The sequence below is a fragment of the Apodemus sylvaticus genome, chromosome 13 (genome assembly GCF_947179515.1).
Source record: "Apodemus sylvaticus chromosome 13, mApoSyl1.1, whole genome shotgun sequence".
Lineage (NCBI taxonomy): Eukaryota > Metazoa > Chordata > Mammalia > Rodentia > Muridae > Apodemus > Apodemus sylvaticus.
Window position 1 is genome coordinate 84138204 of NC_067484.1, and position 25411 is coordinate 84163614.

Below are 25411 nucleotides of genomic sequence, written 5' to 3' on the forward strand. Positions count from 1 at the left end.
TTGGCAGGAGGCTGGCTCTGAGCTAGCTTCCGTTTCCCCACTAGGAATCTCTCTCTGAAGTTACAGTAATGGAGGAATCCGGGCTCCAGATCACACAGTGGGACTCAACCACTGTTCCTTTAAGGTCTTTTGAACAGTGAGCTTTCTTTCTTTAGCATATCATTTTGTTAAAACATTTGGTTTGACTCAGACTCTGAGAGACAGCATGTTAAGTGGGGTGGGCTAAAAATCTACCTTAACTTTTCTTTATTATTCTATGATTTTGTGTCTTTCTGTCTTTCTGCAGCTTTTACATGCACCAGATGTCAAGCATTCCTTAGCTCAGAAAGGCATTCATGTTTCTTCTGAAATCCAGCTACACAGGAGACAGAAAGCAAGAGAGAATTCTCAGCAGTGAGACTTGTTCTTGGGAAGGACACGTAGTCCAATCATTAAATTCAGACATTACTTGGGAGTGCATTATACTATAGACTACACAGAGCCTAAAGGGTTTTTTCATGAAGCTGTATAGAATCTCTTTTTCTCTCAGATACAAGGAGAAGACCTATCTCCTCTTGCACAAGCATTGAATATTGGTACTACGTGTGTGCCAGTGAGTTGTGAGACCCTGCCTTGTAAATGGGAGGGTTGGGCTGAGAGCTAATATTTGTCATGCAGCTTCCTCCCAGAGATGTGGAGAGGATTAATGAGATGTTATTTCTGTTACAACTGATGCTCTTCAAAAGTGAGCTGCTAAGCACTAGGCACTGGAATTAAGGATATATAGTTAATCAAGCAAAGGAGATATTCAACTATTTCTGGTTTGCAAAAAGACTGAGAGTGTGGTTCAGTTGGCAAAAGCTTGCCTCACAAATATAAGGTCCTAAGTTTGATCCCAGAAGACATGTAAGAATGCTCTACTTGGTGGTGTGCTTGTAATAATAGCACTGGGAAGGTAGAAACAGGAGGATCCTGAGGCTTAGTGGCTGAGAAATTTGTTTAATGGGTGAGCTTCAAGGCAGTGACAAATCCTGTCTCTAGGTTCTCTTCCAGGCAGGAGCACACACAAGCACACATGTATACACACACACACACACACACACACCACACACTTAAAAATAAGTCAATCCATAAATAATAAAATGTAAAAAGAACCAAGGATTGCTTTTTTCTGGGAAAGGGAGGAGGATGGTAGAAACACAAGCAGTTTGCTGGAAGTTGGAGCAAGAATAGGGTATCCAGATGGATCTGCCCTGACCTTGAGGATTGTTCTGAGCCAGGAGCAGGGACTATACTTCACAGACTCAGATGAAGACATTAACCCTTTCCTGTCCTATCTGCCTCAGTTGTCATCAGTTAGTATGCAGATTTGGTGACAAAAAGAAAGTGGTATAGGCAGAAACAATACGCCCAATGTGAATGCTAAAGGACAGACATAGTGTCCTTCTGAGATGAGTATGGATTGGGCCCAGTGCTGAAGATGCCTGTAAGCTAAGGGAGCTAAAGTAAAGAGTCATGGCACACACACACACACACACACACACACACAAACACACACACACAAGAGTGGTCAACCGCACTTGCAATATACAAAGTTATTGTCGAGCCAGGCACAACTGTAATCCCAACTCTCTCTCAGGGAGCTGAGGCCAGATGAGACTGTAAGGCTAAATTCTATTATAAACGCCTATCTTAAAAAGCAAAACAAGAACAATTGTCATGGCTCAGTGTGTAAAGAGCTTGCCCCATAGGCACGTAGCTCTGGGTGCAGTTCCCAGTGTTGCAGAAAACTGGGCATGATTACGCAAGCCCATAATCCCAACAGTAGGGTCATGGAGGCCAGGGGAGGAGAAGGCCAAATTCATCCTCAACTCTGAGCAACTATGAATCTAGCCTGTGCTATATAAGATCCTGACTTCAACAACAACAACAACAAAAACAACAAAACACTAAATAGTACTATTTAGTGCACCTAGATGGTGGAGCTCTAGATAGTGGTATGCTCTCATGACTGGACTTGTTGAAAGGCCAGAGGTGGAATTTCAGCCAGGTTTCAGAGCTCTAGGTTTTAAAGGTTCTGGCTTCTAGTTATTATCCTGCTGCTGGTAAGAGGTGAGATAATTCTGGGTGGTATGTGAAATTTTTTTTAAATAATACATTGTGCATTGCTGAGGTTTAACAAGTATTGAAAATAAATCATTGCCATAGAGCCCATGATCTTATAAACACAACTGCTCAAAACTTTGCTTCATAGTACTGGCTACAAGCACTATCACCCAGGGAAATACTTTTATATAAAAATGAACAAGCAACAACAAGAAAATGATATTGGGTCTTACCCTAGATTATTACACCAGAGATGAGGCACCCCTACCTTAGACAGTCTCTAAAATTTCTAAAATGCATTGGGAAGCACTAAGGTAGGCTAGGAGAACTGTTTTAAAGCATTGTTTATATGAACAACTTTAAGTAAACACTATTTTATAGCGGAGTGTGGGAAGCTAAGACAGCACAGTCACCTCCAAGTTACAGGAGAGTACTGGGAGAAAACCTCAGTGACATGCCTGGATGAGATAGAGAAAACTAAACCACCCCGAGAAGCTGGAACGGGTGCCCACAGTGCTCCCTATCTATCTATCTATGTATCTATGTATCTATCTACCTACCTATCTGTCTATCTACCTATCTATCTACCTAATATAGGATTTACTTAAAGTTGTTCATATATTATATAGTATTTGCTTAAAGTTGTCATATATATATATATATATATATATATATATATATATGACATAAATATATCTTATATCTAGTGCATGTATCCTAAATGATGCTGATAACCAAAGCCTTGCACTGTCATGGGTGGCTCCCATTTTGTGAGATAAAACTGAACCAGTACACATACCTGCCATTCCAGCACCCAGGAGCTGGAGGGAGGAGGGGCATAATCTCAAGGCTATTTCTGTCTAAATGATGAGTTTGAAACTACCTGGTCTATGTTTTTGAATATCAACAACAACAACAACCCCAAACCACCACCACCAAAATCTCACCAACACCCAAAAAGGTAAATATCTCAGAAAAATAGCAGGTAATCCCAGGTAAATGCTCAGAAAAACAACAACAACAGCAACGTAAAACTAACAAACAACAACAGCAACAACAAAACAACAAAAACCAGAGGGCACAGTCAGGAGAACAGCAATTTTGATCCTTCTCCCGTGGGAATAAAATCAGGAACAGTTTAGAGCAGTACATAATAGAGACTGGGTTGGATTTGGGGACCAGTCAATACGCCTGTTAGTTTTCTGTGAGACTGTAAACTTAAAAACAAGAAAGGCTTATTGGAGGTCCCAGCAGGCTTCAGTCAGCCATAGACCTGTTGTTTTCTTTTGGGAGACTGCCCGTCATGATCAAAAACATGTGTCCAGAGAAAATGCCTGCCTGGTGAAGCCAGTGGCCTGTGTTCCCAGTCAAAACACAAAGACCTAAGGCCCTGCCCACCGAGGATTCCTCCTAAGCTTCCCATAACTCTTCGCTCAGGTGTCCTTGTGGTATTTCACACACAAACTTCTCTCTTCAACAAACCACCCTGTTTCCTTTCTGTGTTTGTTCTTTGAGCCCTACCCCCTTACTTCCCACTCACTGGATCCTACAACCTGTGAGAAGCCAGTGATAGAAACAATCTCATGTGTTTCCAGCTTTCACTGTACACGGGGACTGCTCAGTTCATTCTTGTATGTGCTACAGCAGAGCTTCAACCACAGAGAAGCATTTACTGAACACCTTCTTGTACTACATCTGTTTTTGCTTGAGTATGGTTGTCAAGTTCCTCAGCCTGCATTGTCATGACGGGAGATTGACCAACTGTACTCTCATCCTTCCATCTTAGGAAGTCTATAGCAGACATAGGACTGATGCTTCTCCAGCCATGGTATAGCTAGCCTCATGGCGAGAGGAAAGGCTGACTCTAAAGCGGAGTGTGGGAAGCTAAGACAACAGTCACCTCCGAGTCACGGGAGAGCACTGGGAGAAAACCCCAGGGACATGCCTGGATGAGATGGAGGAAACCAAACCACCCCGAGAAGCTGGAAAAGGTGCCCACACCCCTTCCTCTAGTCTTTGGTCTGTTAAATGGGGATAATGACACTGTGTTTACCTACCTTGGAGAGACATTATCAGCTCTATTTAAAGGCTCTTCCCATGAAAGCTGCGGTGTAATTACCAAGAACAGCTATGATAAAGAAACCTAAATACAACAGCGAATCAGCTGGAACCAATTCTCAAGGGAGTTTACTTCTCTGGAAATTTTTAAGAAAAGGGTAGCTGGCAGCTCTTCTCTGAGAGTGCTGGGTCCTATTCCGGCTTTAGGTTTCTGGAAAGCTAGCTAGCTGACTTTCGAAAACTCCTGCCCAGACTCAGGACCTTCCTCTGCCTGCCTTTTCCTTATGGTCTAAGAGATTTCAAGCTCTTTGTGTGTCTGATCTTTTGTTTCTCACATTTTGAATCACCAAATCTCTTGCATCAAAAATGGATATCAAGCAATGCTTTCACTGACAGAACAGGAAAAGAGAGGAGATAGGTATTGTTATATGAAGGAACCTGTACTTTGTAGATGGCGGATAATAAAAGCATCTGTGATCACTTTGAGGAGGATTGAGGATTGGAGAAACAGCTGTTGGGAACGGCACTTGCAGTTCAAGTGAGGACCTGGGTTCTAATCCTAAACACCCATGTAAAGCCAGGCACGGCATCGTCTTGATAATTCTAGCACTGCTGTAGTGAGAGGGAGAGAGATGAGGTGGGAGTCTGCTGGGCAACTAGCTGAGCCCACCCAGTAGCAAACAACAGAAACCCAGTTTAAAATCAAGTAGAAGAGAACCAACAGATGGACACACTGCCCTCTAAGCTTCACACACATGTTGTGACAGGCTCACGCCTGCACATACAAAAACACAAACACGTATACACACATATCACACACACATTTTTCAAAGAAGGGGGTTGAAGTAATTAATCCTTAATGTCAAGCTGTGCTAAGATTCATTGACAAACTATGGACCCCCAGGATGAGGAATGCAGAACACAGGCGTCCTGCTCTAATCTGCTTGCAGAATCTACTCCAGGAGAAGCCGGGTGAAGGCAGGTCACTGGAAGAAGAGCGACAGGGCTGGTGAGATGGCTCTGGAGACCTGAGTTCAATCCAGTGGTGGAAGGAAAGAACAGATTCCTGCAGGTCCACACCACCACAGACACCCCACACATATGCATATATGCATTTCATATGTACATATGAAATAAATAAATGAGTTTAATTTACAAAAATGAAACTATAGCAAGCAAGTAGAAGAAGCATGGGCAACTAAAAACTAGTGACTTGGATATCCTGGGGTTCATGGGCCGCCATTACAGAGAAGCCTGCAGGCTAAAAATGTGGGCACATTGAATATATGAATAATATCTAGGACAACATCACTGTCAAAAGTCCATTGGCTTTCTATTTTTGTTAATCTTGCATACAGAGTTAACCATTCTGGCTATTTCTAAATAGTACAATATATAGTATATTAAAAGCTTCTAAGCAATAAAAATTCCAGAATTCCAGAGGTCATTTTTACATTAGTGCTTTGTAAGGTTAAAAATGATACATAATAATAATAATTGCTGTCACTGACCAATTGATCACTATGGGAACAACACAAATATTTTTTTTTTGTATATAATCTAGATGTCAGATAAGATGCTTTACAGGTCTGGTAAGATTCCTACAAACCCCACTCCATTCCATTGCTTGTGGACACAGACTGAGTGGATTAAAGGTTTATGTCCCTGTACCTTCAAAATTTCTATGTAAAAATTATCTCCCATCATGACCGGTTTTTGTTTGGTTATTTATTTGGTTGGTTAATTGTTTAGTTGGTTGGTTTGGGGGTATTTGGGGTTTTTGTTGTTGCTGCTGTTGCTGTTGTTTTATTTGGTTTTGGTATAGGGTCTGTGAGTCGTCCTAAGGATATACGTGTGTAATAGAATTAGTGGACTCAAAATAGGAAACAGGAAAGAGATTGCTTTCTCCTCCCACCCCTAATTCTTCTCACCTCCTGAGGAATAAACAAAAGGTTAGCCATGAGGAAGAGTTAACTCTGCCAACATATCAACTTCTCAGCCTCCAAAGTAAGTCATAAATGTCCCTTGTTCATGCTGAAGCCATTTTGTTACACAGCCTGAACTGGCTCGGACACCCTTGTGCCTGTAACTCGTGGGAGCTTGTGTTTTCCTGCCCCTCCCGGACCCTCCCCATCCATGGCTGCCACAGTTACATCTTAGATATAAAATGGCTCTCATAAACTCTTCAGCCGCCGATGGGTGTGGTAGTCAACACCACTGGACTTTGAAGTTAATAGAAAAAGTAGCAAAATCTCTCTTTCTAACCTTCCGTTACTGGATAAAGTTGGAGGGATCAAGTTCTGATCGCCCTTCACAATGCAAAGACATTTTTTTTCTCGGGATGTCATTCTCTAAGGAACTGGCTTTATTATAAGAAGCAACATTCGTCGCCTCATAATGCCTGCAGGGTTCCCTTTAGCCACCATGAGGCAGCTGAGACCAAGAGTAAACGCAGGGATAGAAACCTCAGATGTGGCAGACAGGGAACTTAAATGTAGCTGGACTGATCCTTCACTCAAACTTAATCCATCCCTTCAAAGAAGGGATTGTAGCTATCTAATCTAATTTAGACTAGTCTTCAAAATGTCTTGCTTTCTAATCAGGCCTTTGTGGAAATAAAGAGATAATATCTCTTCTTCTAAACATTATATGCTAGGAATTACAGAGCAAACTTTTCAATAATATATAACGTTTCAGAAGACACAATAATTGAATAATAATTAGTTAATAGTATAGTACTGTTTAATAGTGATTTAAATAATCTAAACAGAGCTGAGCAGTCGTCTCAGTGGGTAAATAGCTTGCTGGTAAAAAGTAATGGACTGAGTTCTAACCCCCCTCCCCGTCCAGCCCAGGTACAGCAGTGTGCATATGTAATCCCAGTGGTTTCATGGCAAAACTGGAAGCAGAAAGTAGAATCCCCAGAAGCTTGAAGGTCTGCAGTGAATTACAGAGAGACTGGAAACCCTCTTAAAACACGGTGGAAGCTGAGAGTTGACACTTGGACTTGATGCAGACCTCCAGGGGAAAGCGAGGCTTTATTGTTTCTAAGTAGTCTGATTTGGACGGAGATGCCAAACATGGTATTGCCACAGTTTATAAGATGATAACAATGACACAAAACACTGCTTTGCATAAATATTTATTACAACTGGCTGTCCTGACACCCACCTTTAATCCCAGTAGAGGCAGGCAGATCTCTGTGAGTTTGAAGCCAGCCTGGTCTACATGAGTTTCAGGACAACCAGGGATATGTAAAGAGACCCTGTCTTAAGAATCCTAAATAAATAATTAAATAAATAATTAAATAATTGATAAATAAAATATTTAGTACAAATGATAGAAATAAGTTTGGGGCCATTTCATACATTGTTAAAAATTCTGCCATAATTCTAAGCCATAATTCACATATATAATTCATTTTATGTGTATATATATATATATATATATATATATATATATATATGTGTGTGTGTGTGTGTGTGTGTGTGTGTGTGTGTGTATGTTTGTGTATGTGTATGTGTGTGTGTGTGTATAACTTAATCCAGCAACTCCAACAGCAATTTTTAGCAACCCAAACAGCAATTTTCAACATCAAACATTCTAACACAATGCAATCCAAAGGTAGACCAATTGGAAAGTCTGTTTTCCATAAGTAAGCTGTATGTTTCTATAAAAACATAAAGCATGTATATAGAGAAGATGCTCCAGCTCTTAGTCAGTGTCTTGACTGTGCCTAGGTGTGCAGGTGGAGCTGATGGTGCTGTGGTGTGACAGCATACACAGTGCAAGCACACATGTGCAGAGCACACATGTCCTAGGTCAGAACAAGGGCTGCAGCGAAGTCACCTGACAGAGCATGGACAAGCACTGCTCAAATCGCCCAGATTCTTTACCAATATTGAATTAATTTTTGGTCATTATGGGCCCAGAAACTTTTTTACTGTTGTCAATTCTTTTTTAAGAAGCTGTACTCTAAAAAGTTCTGTGATGGTGATTCAACTTACCATAAGAGGGGGATAAATTTAACACACCCAGTACTTTCAACAAGGCAGTGGATTTGAAAAGAAAGGTCTATTTCATCATAAACTTCTAAAAAGTTAACAAAGATTACTGATTTAAAAAGATGGTTGCAGAGATGACTCAGCAATTTGGAGAGCTTACTGCTCTTGCAGAGGGGCAGGAGTTGGTTGCCAGTACCCACGTGGGACAGCTCACAACTGCCAGTAACTACAGTTCCAATCTGACACCTTCTTCTGCCTTCTGTCACATTGAGAACATTCAGGCAAAAACAATCATACACATAGCATAGGAACAATCTTTTAAAAGCAAAATATTTTTGTATCACGTTGAAAGCTAAACCAAATCAATAGCCCTGAGTCTGGATGTGTAGCTGTTAAGATCTTTACCAAGGTTGATATCTTAGTTACTTTTCTATTGTTGTTAAAAGATACCATGGCCAAGGCAAGTTATAAAAAGAAAGAGTGAACCAGGGGCATGCTTACAGTTTCAGAGCATGGGTCCATGACCACCGTGATGGGGACCATGACAGCAGGCAGACAGGCATGGCCCTGGAGCAGAAGCTGAGAGTTTACCTGTTGAGACTACAAGCACCAGACAGAGAGAACACCAAATGGAATGGTCTGGGTTTTCAAAACCTCAAAGTCCACCCTCAGTGACACACCTCTTTTCCTTCCCAAACATTCTACCAAACAGGGGCCAAGTTTTCAAATATATGAGCTTATGGGGGCCATGCTCATTTCAATCATCACAGTTGGGAAACACTGTTATTTTATTTTTTTATTTTACGTGTTGGAGTGTTTGCCTGTATGTGTCTATATACCACAAGCATGCCTGCTGCCCTGCAAGGTCAGAAGAGGGCATTGGGTCCCTTGGAACTGGAGTTACAGATATTTGTGAGCTATACCATGTAGGTACTGGCAACCACCCCCTGGTTCTCTGCAAGAGCAGTAAGCTCTCTTAACTGCTAAGCTAGCTCTCCAGCCCCACATTACTGACATTTTAAAAAGGCTTCATCTAATGGACTCAAATATATGAGAATTAGAAATACAGAAGTGGATGCTCACAGCCAACCAATGGACTGAGCACAGGGTCTCCAATGGAGGAGTTAGAGAAAGAACCAAGGAACTGAAGGGGTTGCAGCCCCATAGGAGGAACAACAAAATGAACCAACCAGTACCCCCAGAGCTCCCAGGGACTAAACCACCAACCAAAGAGTACACATGGAGGGACTGACCCATGGCTCCAGCCACATATGTAGCAGAGGATGGCCTTGTCTGTCATCAATGAAAGGAGAGGCCCTTGGTCCTGGGAAGGCTCGATGCCCTAGTGTAGGGGAATGACAGGACAGGGATGCAGGAGTGGATGGGTTGGTAAGCAGGAAAAGGAGGGATGGGATTTTTTTGGAGGGGAAACAAAGAAAGGGGATGATAATATTTGAAATGTAAATAAAGAAAATATCTAATAAAGAACAATAAACTTTGAAATTGGCAAAGAAAAGGAAATGGAAGGGAAGGGAAGGGAAGGAAAGGGAAGGGAAGGGGAGGGGAGGGGAGGGGAGGGGAGGGGAGAGGAGAGGAGAGGAGAGGAGAGGAGAGGAGAGGAGAAGAGAAGAGAAGAGAAGAGAAGAGAAGAGAAGAGAAGAGAAGAGAAGAGAAAAGAAAAGAAAAGAAAAGAAAAGAAACTGAGACTCTTTACTATGAAGCTAAGATGTTTAAGCCCCTCAGGTAATCCTGGAAACCTGATAAACTTGAGAATCACTAAACTTCATTGTCTCAGTGTTATCCTCCAATTTCATGATTTAATCATTTGTAGAATTGCAAAATGGCTTGTTTTTACAAATATGAAAATCATATAGCATTTGTGAAATAATTTTGTACAAATGACTGTAAACCCCCTGAGTTTTTCAAAGGGTTAAAAGTCTTCTCGTAATCTGAGGAATGGGATGCTTTTCCATGTAGCATGGAACAGATTACTTTATCTGGCTTGTGTCCCAATTATGAAAGTTCCAAATCACTGAGATATAAATAAATGAGACTTTACCACACTCAGAGCACCAGTATGATGAAAAATTTGTTTACACCAAGAGGTTTTAGGTCATCTTTCAATCATTCATCCCCTGAACCAAAGTAGGTATGCAGGAGAGTGCACACACACACACACACACACACACACACACACAAATGTGACACATGGTAAATGTTGGGTGGCCACTGAGCCGGAATGAAGGAGACCTTCAAATCCCATCACTTTCCCTACCTTATTTTTTGGATGCAAGAATCTAGGAACTCAAATCAAAGGCATCCAGATATTGCAGGTTCCAGGTTTTTGTTTATGCTTCTCTCATTTCTTATTTTTTTAAGTACTGGTAGTTTTTTGGTCCTGGCCATGATGCTGGAGAGAGTAATGAAAGGAATATTTTAAATAATAGATGTCATAAACTGAATATGTTAATGAAGACTACACTATGGAAAGGGCTTTTAAAATGTGTACCAACTTGCTCTAATAAGGAGTTAAATTCTTGCAATAAGACAACACTTGAAGATTTTGCCTACATTTTAGCTCTGCTGGAATTAGTTAGAAAAATATATCATTAAAACTCCCTTCAGATCATTAAGATTCCTTGAATTTTAGTTTTGCAAGTTAACAGGATATATCTTCTGCACATTGTGTATATTCATTGTATGAAGTGTTAGGTTTCATACAGACAATATCAAGTATGTCATGTATGTCAACGAGGTAGAGTTTTAAGTTTTGTTTTGTATTAAACGTTGTTGATAGGACAATGGATCGGACAAACATGGATAGGACAATGGAGTTACAAGCTTTAGAAATGAATTGAATAAACAGTTATACAAACACAATAGAGCCAAAGAGTTGAAATGTGTCCTTGTCCTGCAAGAGAACTCTGTGTGTCAGCTGCAAGCCCTACCCTCTGGTGGAAAACATAAAGCCAATGAAGGAAATGAGGATTCTCTTCCTCCCGTGTAATTCTCCACAGTATTGCCCATGGAGATTTGGATGGGCTGGGAGTTTGCCTCACTTAGGTGGAGTCTTTTAAGTATTACTGGTTAGCTAGCCCTTCAGTTGTGTTGTTGTGGAGAAGGTTGGAGGCTTTGACCATTTACAAACTGTTCAAGACCTGCTGTGTTGAAAGAAAGTCCAGTTCTTGAGAACACACGGACATGTTGGCTCGATGCCACAAAGATTCTCGGCCCTCTTCTCATCCTTAGTGATGAATATCAACACCATTCTAGAAAAACATTAGCAAGATTGGTCCAGGGAAACTGGCTTCACCGGGGAAGAGGATGACTTCGACAACATACATGAGCCAAACATGTATCTCATATCTCATTTGGTGGTCTATTAAACATATTTTAAAACAGTACTTAAAAAAATAAATATAAGATAGCCTTGTTACTTCATTTTAGCAAGCCCCACTTCTTAGAACCCCTCCCTCCATACCAGTTATGTGGAGACTGGTGTCGTCCTCCCCTCCCACCCCCCGCGGGGCTTGACAGCATGCATACATTAGGACAGTCACAAAATTGTGACTTCCATTGACCAGTCACTAATTTACATACACCAAACTGCTTTCATCGTGACTTCTCTTACACAAATAGAATGCTTGATTATTTGAGCCCCAAATAACAGTTTAAAAGATTTAAAACCCCATATAGTCAATTCTGTGACCATGCATTTGCAAAATTGCATGGCCCACGAATTACATGTGTATTACTTCCAAATAGGAAGAAAAGAAAAGCTCAGTGCAGATGCTCATTTGTCTTGCAAGTCACTGATGACTGGAATTTGCACCGTGTGGCAATCTTTGTTATCTCTTCTGCTTGTATGTGCCAGCTAGTGGTCCAGAAGACGTCAGGGTGCAGTTTGAGAGCGTATTCACTTGGAAGCAGTTGGGCCAGTGTGTGTTTTCACTTTTGTTCACTTCCATCCAAAGGATGGAGAAATGAGTGTTTCAAGCTGCTAATTGTGTGGGTCATTTATCTATTGGTACAGCTCCCTCTATAGATGGCTAGGAGTGTCATTTTTCCAGAAGGTACTTTTCCTACCAAGGCATGCTCAACACACTCCATGCATCCAAAGCCACCAGAGTTTCATTAAAGGAATTCTCTTGTTCCCTTCCTTCATATGGGAATGCCATTAGCCGGATTCAGTCAACTCTGAGTATTAGGTTCCTAACAAATGCACGAAGCTCCTCTGCAGGGCCTATCTCACCAGTCATCCTTGAGTCAGAGTGGACTGGATACGCCGTCACGGATCCGGAGGCACACTGTGGGCTGCGGTTAGATTTAAGAGGAACCCTTTGGTATCTATTGACTTTCCCCCTTCAATCATGGTTGTTCCATTTCTCTCCCTGCCAACCACCTTGAGTCTTCCAGGTAAATGGAAAGTTCAATTATATGTAAAGTGAGTGTTAAATCAGCAGGCCCCTTGTGGGGATCTGGGCTTTCTCTCCCTGCTTCAGTGGCAAGTGTGCTCAATCCATTACTGTTCCTAAGGATTGTACATCCATCAGGTCATGTGGGCCGGCCAGGGTGCATCTTATCGCTTTTACTGCATATGAGACGTTGCAGGCCTGTTCTCAGGAACTGCCAGGCAGACTGGGAATCACAGTCACGGTTAATAGCAGCGAATTGCCAGCTCTTGATGGGTGGGTAGTCACTCCTCTCACTGGTTGCCCCCTGGGGGAGAAGGTAGAAAAACAGAGGGAGGGAATTAGAGTGGCTGTGCACGGCTGAGCAGGTTCATGCCGCTGGATCGGTGGCAAGCATTGGCAGGGCTCCACTCTGGGGAGGCTCACAACGACATCACAGTCTCGTTTTTACCAATTGGTGCTGTTGTATTACCAGTGGAGCACAGGGGGAGAGCAGAGGGGAGGGCTAGCCAAGGTGGGGGTGGGGTGGCGATGGAGGCAGGCGGCTAAGCTAAATTAAACAAACAAAAACAAAAAATGCATGCTCAGACGGGTTCGCACATTCACAGTTAGCCCTGTGCTAATTGTACCAAACTGGCATGTGAATGAAGTTCTCTGGGTGATTAAAGGGTAGACTCCCAAACTCTCTGCATAACCTTAATTTTTTCAAGGTTCTTTGAGTGGAGAATGGTTTATAATAATGATTTTGACTAATACATTTTTTGACATGCAACTTGAATGCTTAGCCTGAGTACAACTTTAGAGCATTCCATGCGTACTCAGCTGTAAAGAGTGATGATTTAAAGGGCTCATATAAGGGAAAGGTCGTTCTAGAATGAACCTCTAACAAATTACATAAAGGAAGCTTATTATTCCATGAGTATAGGAATATGAAGCTCTTCCGATCATTTTTCTTCTTAGTTCAAAAAGAATGGTTGAGAGACGAGTGGGAGAAGGAAGAAAAAAAAAAGGAAACAGAAACGTGCAAGCAAGAAACAGTATTTGATGGTTATGATTTCTTTGCCATCTAAAGGACTCTACGATAATGCGGTTTTTCCTCTCCTCTTTTGCTTTGGGTGAAGAATTCGCTCTAACAAGAAAATGCTGCTGTTGGTTGGAGGGCTGCCTCCTGGACCAGACCGGCTCCCCAGCAATCTGGTTCAGTATTATGACGACGAAAAGAAGACCTGGAAAATACTCACAAGTGAGTGCACTTACTTATTTCCTTGCCTGTTTATTTCAAGTTGGAGTTGTCTTGATGAATTAAAAAAACACAGTTGAATCAAATCAGACACTGTATTGATCTGATACCCTTTGGAGGTTTGTTTATGTATCATGGGAGATTTAGAGTAAAAGACTAAATTAACATTGCCGAGGTAGCCAATTTGGTAGACCAACGGGCCTAAATTAAAACTGGCCTGGTGTGTGTGTTTCTGTGTGTGTCAGAATGGATGGGGTGGTGCAGGGAGCAGAAATCACCTCCTAGAAGTGCTTCAGTTGGAGATTTTTGTTGTTGTTAAAACAAAACTGACAGGTTGTTTAGCAACACTAGTAAAATGGTAGGTAGCTTAGTCCATTATCTCTGTTACCAAAACATCAATTTGCCCTTTAAGCATCCTTGCCCACCTTTAGTCTGGAAGACCAGGTATTTCCAGAATGGCCTCCTTAGGCTGCTCCAAAGCTTGATGGACAGATATATTCATGGCTTCCCTCAGCTGCATTAAACTGTGCTTGCGAATGTCCAGCCAAGGCTCTCTTCTCCTCTTAAAGGGTGATTGTGTTTTACAGCAGAGCTCTTGCCTTGGGCACTGAGATTTGGAACGTATTGTTGTATCGGTTATGATTCCTGGTCTGATGCAGTCATGGAATCAAAAAAAAATCATCGTTTCTTGAGTGCAGTAGGCTGCTCACACTAGTCCCCTTGTGGGCACTGTGGCTGCACTGGTCAATAAAACTAAATTTTAACTGTCAAAATTGCCCGGAGCTGTATAGATAAAATAATAAATGAACAATTTTGATCCATGAATCAAAGCCATACATTTAAAACCAACAAAAGTGAAAGTTAACTTCCTTGTGTGTATGTCTTTAGAGCATTTGTATATTTTAACAGATCATTCTTGTAAAAGCATCTCCTTGTTCCTGAATGCCCCTCATACTAATAGAAACGGTGGAAGTTCTCCCTTAAGAGCAGACTAGGAGAGAAGACTTGTAACATGAGGCTGAAATAATACACTTAGGAGCTGGCCCACGCCCAGCAAAGCCTGCAGTAGCATGGTCCAGGCCCTGCTCGAGAAGGCTCCCTGGGTGCCACTATACTATGGTTGCAGGAAGGAGTTGGCTAGCAAGAAACAGGCAAGATTAACAGGGAGAGGAGGAAGAAAAATATATTAATGATGCCTTTAAAATGCTTTTCATTCAGTTTAGGTTAAAGTAGCTTCTACCATTGTTTAAATAGCTTAGTAAGAATGTCTTTTAAAGCCAGCTGTATTTTAAAGGTACATCAGAAACTGAAGCCAAAGTTAAAACAGAGAAGTGGTGTTTTGACAACGCCTGGTTGACAGAGAACTCCTGTACAGATGACATGTGATCTCAAAGGATAGATGGGAAAAGAACAAAGAGATTTTCCAGAGAGAAAAACCTAAGAGGAACATAAGGTGCAGCAAGATTTGAAACTCCACTAATACAAGATAACTATTGACAAACCTCCTGCTCTCCCTAGAACTCCACACTACACCCAATTTGGGATTTATTTGAGACCCAGGCCAGGGAGAAGGATCAGAAACAGCATTTCAAAAGGCCATATGCTTGATTTTTTTTTTAAAACATTTACCTATGATTTATTTGTTTGTGGTGTGTGGAGAGGGGCACTGCGATGTGCTTGGGGAGGTCAAGGGACAGCTGGAGGAATCCATTTTCTCCCTTGACTACGTGGGTGCTGGGGATCAAACAGGTCATCGGCCTTGTATCTTCAATATCAAGCCTATATTATCAGGTTTGTTGCCCAAACTGAAACAGTTTTGAGCATGAAAGCAGATCTGGAAATCAAGCCATAGGCTGCAGCATATAGTCCATGGATGTAAAACTTGCATTTTTAAATTAGTCCACAAGTATCTTCATTCGTGGCTGTAAAGCAAGAGCTTTCAAATCTGGGCTTGAACACAGATCTCTCACTTTGACCATGGCCTACACACATTACGGGTCCCTTTTCTATTTGCCAATCACTTGAGTGTTCTAAACTAACATTGCACGGATACATCACCAAGCATGCAGCACGTGCCTAATAAATTGTATCACTATTGTCAATGCCACAGCCAGTGCTGGCACAAGAACCATGTTGTTGTACTAGATGTGTGTCAGTCACTGCAACTTCTCCAGGAAAAGAGTAGAAAATGATACTTCAGCCTGCTCCTCCAGAGAAGAACATTTATTTTCCATAGTTTTCATATGTGAGATGGAATGATTTACAGACTAGGTTAAAGTGTTGGATGGTCCCCTATCAACACAGTGCGTCTGGAAGCAAGATAAAGACTCACATGTAATGACATAAATGCGTTCCTACGGTGAAAATGTGCTTACGGATCTTACCTTCGCCTTATCCTGAGGCGCACTCAGAGCTCTGAAATGAAAATTTGATTTCCTAATTGTCTCCATTGCTCTGGGATTTGTGCGTTAAGAGTATCCTTTATTCCTGAGAGCCTGGGACCCTGTGGCCCCAAGTGACGGCCTCGTTTTCACATTTGTTAGCGAAATGATGCTAATTTAACATGGATAACTTTTGTTGGATTGTATTTTATTTTTAACTAAATTTGAAATTTATACAAATCTGAGGAAAAAGAAAAAGTCATAGCCATCTCAGGGTTCTATGTTATTTGAGACAGGAAATTATAAATGAAAAACAGAAGTCTCTCATTAGTAAACAAAAACGTCCAAATTCTCCCCAAATATTAAGGACTGTAGAATGTTCTCAGAGGAGGCAGGATGACAGCTCAGGGTGAGTAACAGTCTCCTCCGTCTCCCAGCTTAGGGTCTGGTTGTTCACTGAAAGGTTGCCCTCATGTAGGCTAACAAATAGCCATCAACTCCTGGAGTTAGCTAGTCTCTGCACCTCGGGGTATTTTTCCAACTTAGCTGGAGCAAGAATTTCTCTCTGTGTCTTGCAAGCACACCCCCAATTCGGAAGAGACTGCTACCTAGCCTGTCACACACATTGCCTTATGGGAGTTACTTCTTTTGCATACATTATACAACAGAGAGGAAGCGAAAGGACTTAGAGATCATTACCTAAGAAATAATAAACTGAAGAGTACAGGTGAGCTACAGGAGGGAAAGAGCATCAGAGTAACACCGAAATAAAACCTCAAGCATCGTGGATGTATCCCAGTGATAGAGCACTTACCTAGAATGCATAAGCGCCTAAGTTACAAAATTGATCAAATATTAGAGGAGCAAGGACTTGATCCAGTCAAATATCTGCTCTTCCAGGAGACCCAGTTTCAATTCCCAGTGCCCACATCGGGGCTTACACTGTTATTATTCTAATTACAGAGGGTCTGGCACATTCGTTTGACCTCCATGGGCACCAGACATACATGCAGCAAACAGACAGACGTATATACAAAACATATACATAGAGTAAATATGCATTTACTTTTTAAAGAAGAAATGGGAAATTGAGATGCACTTTTATTCATTTTTATTCTGCAGAATTCTTAGTCCTTAGCACAGTTGCCCATTTATTCTTTTTTTAAGATTTATTTTACATATGCAAGTGCACTGTAGCTATCTTCAGACACACCAGAAGAGAGCATCAGGTTCCATTATAGAGGGTTATGAGCCACTACGTGGTTGCTGGGGAATGAATTCAAGATCTTTGAAAGAGCAGTCAGTGCTCTTAAATGCTGAGCCATCTCTCCAGCTCTCCCCCCATTTTATTCTTAATTTCTTAGAAAGCAGTAGAGGGCATGGATACTATAATGGCTGAGGTAGAAAAGCAGGTCTCCTGCCCTGCAAGCCCTCAGTCTTTGGCACAAAGATCAAACCAGTCAACTCCCTTGGCCTCTGTGTACTTTTTGTAACAGAATTCTTGGTATACACTCAAGTATTCATAAAGCTCACATATAGAAGGCCCTAGATCATTTTTCAGAGGACAATGTTGAGAAGCTTTCTTTGCTGAAAGATTAAGGCACTTCCCAGCAACAAAATGTGTGTGTGTGTGTGTTTGTGTGTGTGTGTGTTTCTTCCTTCCCTAAGTACTTACAGAAAAACTGATGTCAGCGTATATAGACTTATGCTTGTGGGTGCCAGTGAGGAGGTCCCCTTTGGTACCCTGAGGATGAAAATTAATGAGCTGAGCTCATTCCTTCTCTTTATAATGTGTAAATTTTTAAACTAAGTTTTACTTGGCATTTAAAGGTATTGTTTAAAAAAAAAGATTTATTTATTTAATGTATATGAGCGCTCTATTTGCATGGATACTTGCTTGCCAGAAGAGAACATCAGATCTGGTTGAGGCAGCATGTGGTTGCTGGGAATTGAACTCAAGATTTCTGAAAGAGCTGAGCCATCTCTCCAGCCCAAAGAAATGGGGTTTACTATGGCGCTTACACACATGTACTCCAGTTTGCTTTGCTTCTGTTCATCACCCCCCCCCCCGCTCTCCTGTGTCGTTTTTCTTCTCCTCTTGCTGGACCCCTCCCTCCTCCAGACAGCCACTTCTGTTTTCATGCCATAGGTACTCCGTGACCCCTCTCTCCCTCTTCTCCCTCTCTCCCTCTATCTTCTCTATGAAATGGTCCTCTCTCCATGTTCATCACACACACACACACACACACACACACACAATCTATTTTTCTGTAAGTGGCAAATGAATGGCAATAAGAAGGAAACTAAATAGCTATATATGACACTGAACTTTGGTTCTCACAGGTAAATGGAGGTTTGATCATATTCTATAATGAAGATGTAGAACAGTGTACATGCCGCTTCATGGGCAGGTCACTAACTCCACATGATAACACATCCAATGTGGCCTCTCCCTTTATTCTTTTGTTGCTTGCGTTCAGTCAGCTTCTATCCTTTGAGTAAATTGGAGAAAAAATAAGTCAAAAAGCTAATTATCATGTTTATTAGATTTATTAGAAGAGCAGTCAGTGCTCTTAAATGCTGAGCCATCTCTCCAGCTCTCCCCCCATTTTATTCTTAATTTCTTAGAAAGCAGTAGAGAGCATGGATACTATAATGGCTGAGGTAGAAAAGCAGGTCTCCTGCCCTGCAAGCTCTCAGTCTTTGGCACAAAGATCAAACCAGTCAACTCCCTTGGCCTCTGTGTACTTTTTGTAACAGAATTCTTGGTATACACTCAAATATTCATAAAGCTCACATGTAGCACATGTAGAAGGCCCTAGATCATTTTCCATGGGACAGTATTGAAAAGCTTTCTTTGCTCTGTGTGTTTGTATGTGTGTGTCTGTGTGTCTGTGTGTCTGTGTGTTTCCTTTTATTATAATATTTTCTTACCAGAAACTCCAGGCTACAAATTACTTAAAATAATCAGATCACTTGACAGGAAGATAACCCATAGAGTGTGAACGCTGTATTTCTGAGAAACTGAGAAAAACATGAGGATGCTTCCAAATTATTTGAGAAATCCGCAGGAGGAATTTAGACCTACTAGCAGCCCCAACCTGTCCACATAGCAAAGAGTCGGCTGACTAGGTGAACCATGTCATCAAGCTCTCCTCTCAGTAACCCAAGGGGATCACCACAACATTCAGTGAGCCACAGCGTAGACTAGATAACACCAGGCTACTGAGAGAATACACAGGGGTGGGGGCTCACCTAAACAGAGGAGTTTTGGGAGCTCTCTTAAAGTGACCCTTAATTTGGAGAAAATGTGAAAGAGATAACTAGGTGAAGAGATGAAAGGAAAAGTATTTTGGTAAGAAGACCTAGCTTTTAGAATACCTCAGAAAAACAGAGTATTTTGACACAAATGGAAACTTAAAGACCTGGGAACATCCTAGCTTAGTACAAGTTGTATGTGACAGACTTGAAAACTTAAACAAGAAGCATGTCACATCAATAAATTGTCCAGACTGGTAAAGAATTACCAGTTAGAAATACTAGTTAGTTCAACGAAGGACCGAACATGTGCAAAGCCGTTGGCTCTCCAGCTGCACAGGGAGAAATGAAGAGAAACTAGTTAGCAGGGCATAACTACCTTTCTAGATTTTTGATTTAGGGGTTAGTAAAAACAAAGTGATCTAAGGAATTTATATCATGGTGTGGCAATTGTCTCACAGCTTGGAATCTGAGATCATGAAGCAATTGTTCCCGTGGCTTTTGGCAAAAAATAAAAATAGGAAGAATTGCGCTTTGACTTTTTAAATATGTTACCAGCTAATTTTACCTTCAATGAGCTCATTCTAATTTGAAATACATGGCTGCGCATTGCTATATATCTTGAATTATTTGCTGCTGAAGATTCATGCACCAATGCTTTAGTGGATTTTTCATAGATTTTTTAAGAATGTATGTGTGATGGCCACTCCCAATCCTGTTTTTCAAGGGAGCTGGATGCTTCAAAAAGCCAGTAGGCTTGCTGAGACTTTCTTTTGTTTATTTCCAGCTTATACTTCCCTTAAATATAGTAATTGCTTTTTCTCCAGAGAGTAGCATGTGTACAAATAATTCCAATGCCTTCTTTACACATTTGCTATTGAGTATGGCTTGGAGGTATAATTCATTAGGGTTCCTTAGATGGCCTGTATCATTTTTAGGTAAACTATAGGCATAGTGTGGGAACCTCTTAAATATAAGCACTGACTGACTGAAGTCCTCATCCAACCAACTTTATTTCCTTACCAAATATAATTAGCATCTCTGTTACATGAGTTGAAACAGAGATTACCATGCCGTAACCAAGTTTAGACTTTTGTGGACAAAACCAGCATTAACCAAAGTCTCCATGTATCATATCATATCAAAGGATGACAGTGTCCTAGAAGAATGAAAATCTCAGAATGGAGGAACATGTTACAGTTTAGGAGTTGTGGCAAATATCACCAAGGAAGAGGCATTCAAGCAGAGAATTAAAGGCAGGCAGAGGTCCAGGTAGAGATGGTAAGGGAGAATGCTCAAATAGTTAAACCTAAGTACAATGATCCTTCAAGAAGAAGACTCAGGGGCTAGGAAGATGGCTATGTCAGTACAGTGTTTGCGATGAAGCCAGAAAGACCAGCGTTTGAACACACTCTTGAAAAGATGCACAAGTGATACACATGGTCATGTCAGTACCAAGACAGAAGAATGCCTGCAACTCCTGGACCAGCCAGCCTAACCTAACAGTGGCAAGGCCCAAGTCCCAGGGAGATATCCCGCTTCCAAAAGAAAGGTGGATAGGAGGACAGGCACCAATGGCTAATCTCTGGCTGCCACATGTGAACATGAGATCATACATGTGAACACTTACCAACACACACAGGTGTGTACCACCAGCACAAACACACATCTGCACCCATACATGCGCACACATACATAACATTTGGGAAAGAAGATGCCTGGCCAAACTCAGAGAGTGAGCTGAGGGGCTGGGAGGGGCCTGGCTAACGTGCTCAGCAGAACCCAACCACACAGCAGCTTCTATGGCAGGCTCACAGTTTTAGACTCCATGTCACATGTGGAGAGAAGGTGTCATGCACAGAGCCACATTTTCACTACAGAGCAGAAAGGACAACAAACGCCTCTGGGTTTCCATCAAACCATGGTCTGTCTGTCCGTCTGACCACAGAGTCATTCAAGTTCAAGCACATGAGATTTAATCTGTGCTGACACACTGTAGCCATGAAAATCTACACAGATCCAGTGTTCCCGGCATAGTAGCAGGTTATAAAATAGAACTAATACAGGTTAAATGAACCAAAGCAATTGATGCTTAGGGGTCAAGAATATAATCTAGGTTTAAGGAGTGAATTGTACATTCTGACGTGTAAGCCACAGGGTTTACATACATGATTTCTGGCAATTTATAGTTCATGCAGTTTATCTGTGTCTTGAGAGCTAAGCATGCCCGTGTGAATACTCATGCATGTGCACACATACATACACACAAGTTAACACTTTTAGAAACAGGTAGATCTAAGCGGAAACATATCTTCAGGCATGTATTGCCTGTAATGTGAATTTCTTACTCTCTGATCCTTTTTTCTCATTTGCAAATTGAAGCTAATTATACTCACTTCATAGGATTCTTCCTGGCATCAAACTATTAAAATAAATCTCCAAGTTCAATACATAGACTAGAGTTATTCTCAATCAATTTTATTCTACTTTAGTTTAATTTATATTATTTAAATTAAAAACAATATTTTAAGTATATTGCTGTTCTGCCTGCATGGATATCTGTGTGCTGTGTGTGTGTGTGGTGCCCATGGACATCAGAAGAGGTCACTGAATCCCCTGGGAGTGGAGATACAGATGTGAGACTTTGTACGTGTTCTGGGAATCAAACCCACGTCTTCTGGAAGAGCAGCTGGTGCTTTCAACCACTGGGCCATCCCTCCAGCCCAGCTTACATTCTTTCATAACCAAGTAGAAAAAAATTAAAGTTTGACTCTTATGTTCACAACGATTTGGGAAATAAGATACACCATAACCAAACCCATGAAGAGTCTGCGCGTCGCTCACGAGGGCTGGGCTGCACTCTGGGGATAAAGGACTAATGTTTTAGAGTCTGAAAATAACAGACCAAAAAATATCAGTTCCTCACTCAAGCTACACATGGAACACATGAGCCACTGCTCCATGGTGCCGTTTAGTGGGCCAAGCACACGGATTCCAGACACACACAGAGGGAAGGCTATGGTGCCCCGACCTGTGCTGGAGCAGAGATGGAGTTGTCAATTCCATTCCATCATAGGACTATACCTCCTGTGAAGGCACTGCCCTCCTCATAGGGTTCAGGGAAAGAACCAGAGAATTGGACAGACCAGGCATTGCTCCTTCTGTATCTTTCTTTCCCACAAGTACTCACACTCCCCGAGTTCTACTCAGAGTAGCCAAGTCCCTTCCCTAAAGGGACATCACCTCCATCCTCCAGTCTCCTCATGTGCAGAGCGCTGGGCGGTGATGCATCATCTCACCATCCAGCTTTTTGGAGATTTTAATTTTAAAAAGACAGATAGGGTTGTGAAGGGAACCTGTTGGGGGGTGGCTCTGTTCTACCACCAGGCCCCCTTCACTGAGCTTCCAACCCTTTGTTCCGTGCAGCCATAGGCTCAACTCCTAGGAGACAATTTTCCATTCCTCTCCTTGGCCATACCTGAAGTGAGGCAGAGGCATGTGCTTTTAGGATGTGCATTTTGGAGGAGCAAAATAATTTCCGGTGTACATTTAACGTTAATAAATAATTAGGGGCCAAGACATGGTGGTGCACACCTTTTAATCCCAGCACTTGGGGAGGCAGAGGCAGGTTAATCCTGTAGCACAACCAATTTAAGCTTATCTCCAACTAGCTTACAAATAAATGAGACTCAGACTATGGTTATTTTTATTTGGCCTTGACAATTACTGGGGAGGGGTCACCCCTAATCTACTTTCTAACTGCTGGATGGCTGTCTCCCCAGCACTGTTCCCCCAAATACTTGCTGTTTCCCCTGGCCATGTGCTCATGGTCCATCTCCTCTCAAGTGTCCACCTCCTCCTCTCTCCTTCATTCTCTCCCTTTTCCAATGTTCAACCAGACAACTCAAAAGAACCCACCCATCTCCAATCGCTCCAGTAATTGGCTGTAGTCACATTTATTTAACCAGTAGTTGTAAATTAAGGAACAAGGTTTGCACCACAATAGCTGGGAACTAAGAGAATTCATTTGTAAGCCTAGAATTTAGCATTACAATACAAAGCAACAGATCAAACCTCGACAAATCTCTGAGTTTGAGGCCAGCCTGGTCTACATAATGAGTTCCAGGACAGCCAAAGCTATGTACAGAGACCCTTTCTTTAAAATAAATAAATAAATGGGGGACATTTGGGGTTTAAGTTGTAATTCTTAGCAGCTTCTTTGAAGTATGTTGTTGGATTTAAGGATTTAAAAATAACAGTGGTGTCATATGTTTCTATCCACTGTGTGACTTACAATGTCCATATTTATTTTTCTGGTATATTTTAAGGTTACTTTTTTTTCTTTGTTTTGTTTGCCTTTTCACACAGACACACACACATAAGTGTATGCACACATACCTTCTAATGTTCTCTCTGTAAAAGGTATGTGTTCATACACTTTTCTTTTTTACTCTGTTTCTTAAGTACAATTTACTGGATGTCTCATTCTTAATTGAATTTTTTAATTTTTATTTATTATGATTGTATTTGTGTGTTTGTATGTGTTGGTGGGTGATAGTGTAGTGTATTTATGGTACAGCAAATGTGTGGTGGTGAGAGGACAACCTTGGGACTTAGTTCTATCCTCCCACCATGGGTTCCAGTGATCAATCAATGGGTCCAGTGATCAAGCAATGGGGTCCAGTGATCAAGCAATGGGGTCCAGTGATCAAGCAAGCTCAGATCACAGCAAGCACCTGCACCTTCTGAACCATCTCACCAGCCCCCTTAACTGAAAGTTTCTTCCATGAAAACCAAACTCAATGAAATTACAGTGGAAAAATATAGCTTTAATTTGTGTTTGTCATGAATCAAGCTTTAGTTTGCACATTTGCTTAAAATTCTCAGTTTCATCTTTTGCCAGACAGGGGGCATTCAAAGTTGTATTCACACACACACACACACACACACACACACACACACACACACACACACACGGGCAGGGCAAGGGCAGAGACAGACAGAGTCAGCGATTTCTGGGTTCTATTTCCTTTCAGTCCCATTTAGAAATGAGCAAATTATTTCATGAGATTTTTTTTTCTTTTAAAACAAGCTTATCACGTGCAGCTGACAGCAACCAACACACATAACCAATGGTGTTTTCTGAGATCTTGGTATCCACACCTGCATCTGTCAATTAAGCATTCATAATAACCTCAAAACTGTATTGAGATATGTACATATGTATGTCAGGTTAAGTGGGGGTTTGTTCTACATCTTGTTCTTATGCTTGGGCTGTTAGAAACTGATTCTTAAAGCTTCTCCTTAAAGCATCATATTCTTCCCTCAAAATTATAAGGCCAACCTAACTCCCATGTACATCAAGGACTATCTTGCCAAGGTAACAGAAAAATGATCAAAATTATTTGTTAATTTTGTTTCTGTTTTAGCCACTGTAATTTCCCCTGAAACCACACTGGGAAACAGAAAGTGATGAGCATGGGCCTCGCTAGACTCCTTTTTATGTAGTCCAAGTTCAAAGCCCGAGGAGGGCACCGAGCACGTGCTGGTGATCTTTCTAGCTCAGATAATCTAATCAGGGTGGTCTCTCACAGGTGTTCCCAGAGGGCTTTCTCCTAGGTGATTCTAGAGCTTGTCAAATCACGATAAATATTATCCTTCACAACCTCCCACTGCACTTTTATAAATTTGTTGTTGGGTTTTGTTGTTGTTGCTGCTGCTGCTGTGTTTTGTTTTGCTGCAATGTTTGCTTGTTCTGCAGTGCTAGGGAACAAACCTAGTGCTTTGCATATGCTATCCAAGTGCACCCTCAGGGCTATATCTGCAACCTCATAATATTTAATACCCTGTCTTATTCTTTTTTTTTTCTACCAGTAGTTCAATACTAGAGACTGGATAAGTCCTAAAGAGGTTGACTGTAGCTCACAGTTATTGTCCAAGGTCAAGAGATCGATCTTGCCAGGGTACTCCGTC

General features: G+C 41.5%; 1 protein-coding gene across 1 annotated transcript in view; it reads left to right on the forward strand.

Moving 5' to 3' along the window:
- Klhl14 (kelch like family member 14) overlaps window positions 1-25411 on the forward strand; it is a 106353-nt gene that overhangs the window by 16715 nt on the left and 64227 nt on the right. The window contains exon 2 of the mRNA XM_052155682.1: window positions 13681-13802. Coding sequence (XP_052011642.1) covers window positions 13681-13802 — 122 coding nt within the window. The remainder of the gene's footprint in view (window positions 1-13680; window positions 13803-25411) is intronic.